The sequence below is a fragment of the Perkinsus marinus genome, assembly GCF_000006405.1.
Source record: "Perkinsus marinus ATCC 50983 genomic scaffold scf_1104296961438, whole genome shotgun sequence".
In the NCBI taxonomy this organism is placed as follows: Eukaryota; Perkinsozoa; order Perkinsida; family Perkinsidae; genus Perkinsus; species Perkinsus marinus.
In genome coordinates this window covers 171,565-174,599 of record NW_003205746.1, presented here as the reverse complement: position 1 = coordinate 174,599, position 3,035 = coordinate 171,565, and the positions used below count along the sequence as shown (strand labels likewise).

The 3,035-nt window shown below is 50.8% G+C and overlaps 1 protein-coding gene across 1 annotated transcript in view; it reads left to right on the top strand.

Moving 5' to 3' along the window:
• Positions 1–1,192: 1,192 nt before the first annotated feature.
• Positions 1,193–3,035, top strand: part of Pmar_PMAR019597 (low-density lipoprotein receptor, putative) — a gene marked incomplete at both ends in the record, with an annotated part of 6,244 nt that continues 4,401 nt past the window's right edge. Inside the window, one exon of the mRNA XM_002772317.1 lies at positions 1,193–2,989. Coding sequence (XP_002772363.1) covers positions 1,193–2,989 — 1,797 coding nt within the window. The remainder of the gene's footprint in view (positions 2,990–3,035) is intronic.

Below are 3,035 nucleotides of genomic sequence, written 5' to 3'. Positions count from 1 at the left end.
AATTGGATACCGCGAACATGTGGGTTTGGGGTAACGAGGCTTGCTGAATTTCTCTTACTGAGCTGTGTTGAAATCGACTGTCATTTTCAATGACAGTGTTATCATTCAATTTCATTCGCGCTCTCCCATATTGACAGAGCATTGAAGTTCTTACTTCAATGCTGTAATTCCGGCGAGAAATTTGGGCTATTGCCACTTAGAAACTTTTTTCTGCGTAGGCGTTGAGCCTGATGAACGAAGTGCTACTGCACGACGTAGCCTCTCACTAGGAAGCCAGAGGAGGCCAGCGTTGCCACATTCGTTGAGGAGACGAGTTCAGGAAACTATAAGAGAGGAAACCCAAGAACCATCAACTGCTAGTGCTACGTCGGCACCGTATAGTTCGAATACCGCACCTCCGCCAACTTCGGCTGATGTTGCGTCCACAACTTCAGCGCCAACGCACAGTGGAGTGATTTTCCGAGTAACGGGTCGAATTGACGGACTCGTTGTGAAGGATGCTATACAGCGAGGATTGGGCTCATATGTTCACATCGAGTCGACCTTGACGGAAACCCCCCAGACTACCCACGCTGGATCTTGGGAAGAGGATCCCACCATTTGTGATGAGAAAAGTTTGGCTAACTCCATCACTAGTCTGAAGCGTGGTACCGCGACCAAGTTCGCGATGAACCCGCTAGCTGATATCAAATTCGTCGCCTGTGGAACGACTGAGGCGATTGAATGCGGTTTGAGACGCCTTAGTGTCGCGGTTGAGCTCATAGGAGCATCTCGAGTACTTTACGGAGGAATTGAGAAAATTGTGGTAGAGAGTGGTGTAGTTGACGGCTGCCCATCCATAGGGGTTATCGAAAGCAACTCAGAGGAACCACCTCCTGAGACGATTGAACCAGCGATGACCCCGACAGTGGCACCATTCCCTACTACTGGTCAAAACCAGATTATGAACCTTGCCTTTGTGTTGAGAGGCGCGATGGACCAGCTTGCTATAAGAGACGTTTTGATAAGAGTTTTCGGCCCGTATGTGCAGATGAAAACGACGCATATAGTCGGCCAGGCTCCAGATGGAATGACAAATGAGGGAGAACATGATAGTGTACTGACGGTGACCGATCTGAGCAACTTTGAGTGTGGCAGGGAAGACTTGTGGACTTCCCTGAAATCACTCGGGTTTCCGTCAGCCTCGTATGAGATGGCTGAGGTACGCGTTGATGCGTGCGGTCCGGACGTGATCATGCAATGCGTCGCTGAGCAGCTAGATGTTGCTAGTGGCAGCGTGAGCGGTGAAGGAGGTATCGAGAAACTTACTATGGAGATGGCACTGAGTGACGGCTGCGATACTAGCACTGTTGTCACTGAACAACCTAGTGGAGTGATCAAACATGTACAGTTCGAGATGGGAGGGTATCTGGATCAGGCTGCTGTGAAGGAAGCCTTGGCGCTGGGTTTGGGACCATCAGTGTGGATGCGAGCTGTGGCGGTTGAAGGTGCAGCTGTGCAAGTGGCCTTTGAAGAGCCTTTCTTGGTCGTGGAAGGAAGCTCTTCTGATGGTACGTCGTCGTCGCCTTGCTCGACGGACTCGCTTAGTAGAGCGATGAAGGAAATGAGAATCGGCAGTGAAAGTGAGTTCAAGAGCAAAAATAGTTGGATTGTTGTGAGGGTATATGCATGTACCGCTATGGAAGAGGTGGAATGTCTGATGAACCGCGTACGGCAAGCCAGGGACCTTGTCACTGCTTCTGGTAGCACTCTTTATGGCGGAGTTGCTACTATGACGTTGAGTGATGATGTCAATGATGGCTGTCCGAGTGACCTGTCGGAGGTCACCTATGCTCCTGTGATCGACGTCTCTACTGAGGCACCGCATACTGTTGATAGTATCAGCAGTGTGACGATGGCTATTGAAGGGGTTTGGGAAGAGCAATTTGTGAGGAATCTCCTAGAGAAGGCATTTGGCGAGGACGTGGTCCTCGGAGATATTTCTGCTATCAGCGGCAGTGGATCGACGTATTCCGCCACAGAAATTACTCTTTCTGATGACGCATTTTGTGACCGCACAGTTCTTGTAGAGCTTTTACAGCAGTTGCCCAAGGTGAATGTTGATAGTGCCGAGAGTCGTAGAGCAGAAGTCACCGTATGCGGTGAGACGAAGAAAATTAAGTGTATCAGGCAAATGCTAGTACAAGCGCGGCAGTTCACGAAGAGTCTCTCGGGAAGCTACTATGGCGGCCTTACATCGATTGAGCCGTTGAGTAGTGTGACGGACGGATGCCCTATACTCGAGGGGAATCTTACGGCGCAGCCGGAAGAACCCCAAGAAAGTGGTGAAGGCAGCGGTGATACTACGAGTGTGGTTCCGCAACAAGATGGTGGACGAGTGGTACTTATTAAAGGCTATTATTTAGATGATGAAATGACTGCAGTTTTCAAGACCGCTCTGAGTAATGTGCGTATGGGCGTCGAGATGGACAGCTCGACTATCACTGCTGGGCGCAGTAGTTTCCCGACCGAGAATGATTCTGATGGCGAACTCCCACGTCGAGTTGCAGAGGTCGATTGTGATGTAACAGCTTTGGCTGTGGCGCTCAAGAGTCTGACTCTTGTTTCGGAGGGGACGATATCCACCCAAAGGCCGTACAAGGAGACTAGAATCATAATCTGTGGTTCAGCCGCGCAGTTAGAGTGCGCAGCGAATAAGGTCGGGCAAGCTCAGACGTTGATGCGCGATCAGGGTACGCAACTTTATGGAGGGTTGACTGAGCTTGGTCTCGACGGTGACAGTTTACCTGTGTGCCCATTGGACGAGGTGGTCGACTATCAGCCGAGCGCTGCTTTGACATCGCGGAGCGTAGAGTTCGTGATTGAGGGGTATTTTCAAGTGCAAGGCATCGCCAAGAATCTCAGGGATGCGATGGGCGAGTCCGTCCAGGACGTGTTCCTGGTGGAAATTCAGCGCTCTGAAAGTCCTACGACCGAGCCTGGTGAAATGGTAACAACTGGAACTCCACCGATGGTGACTACACAAGCGGTTCCAT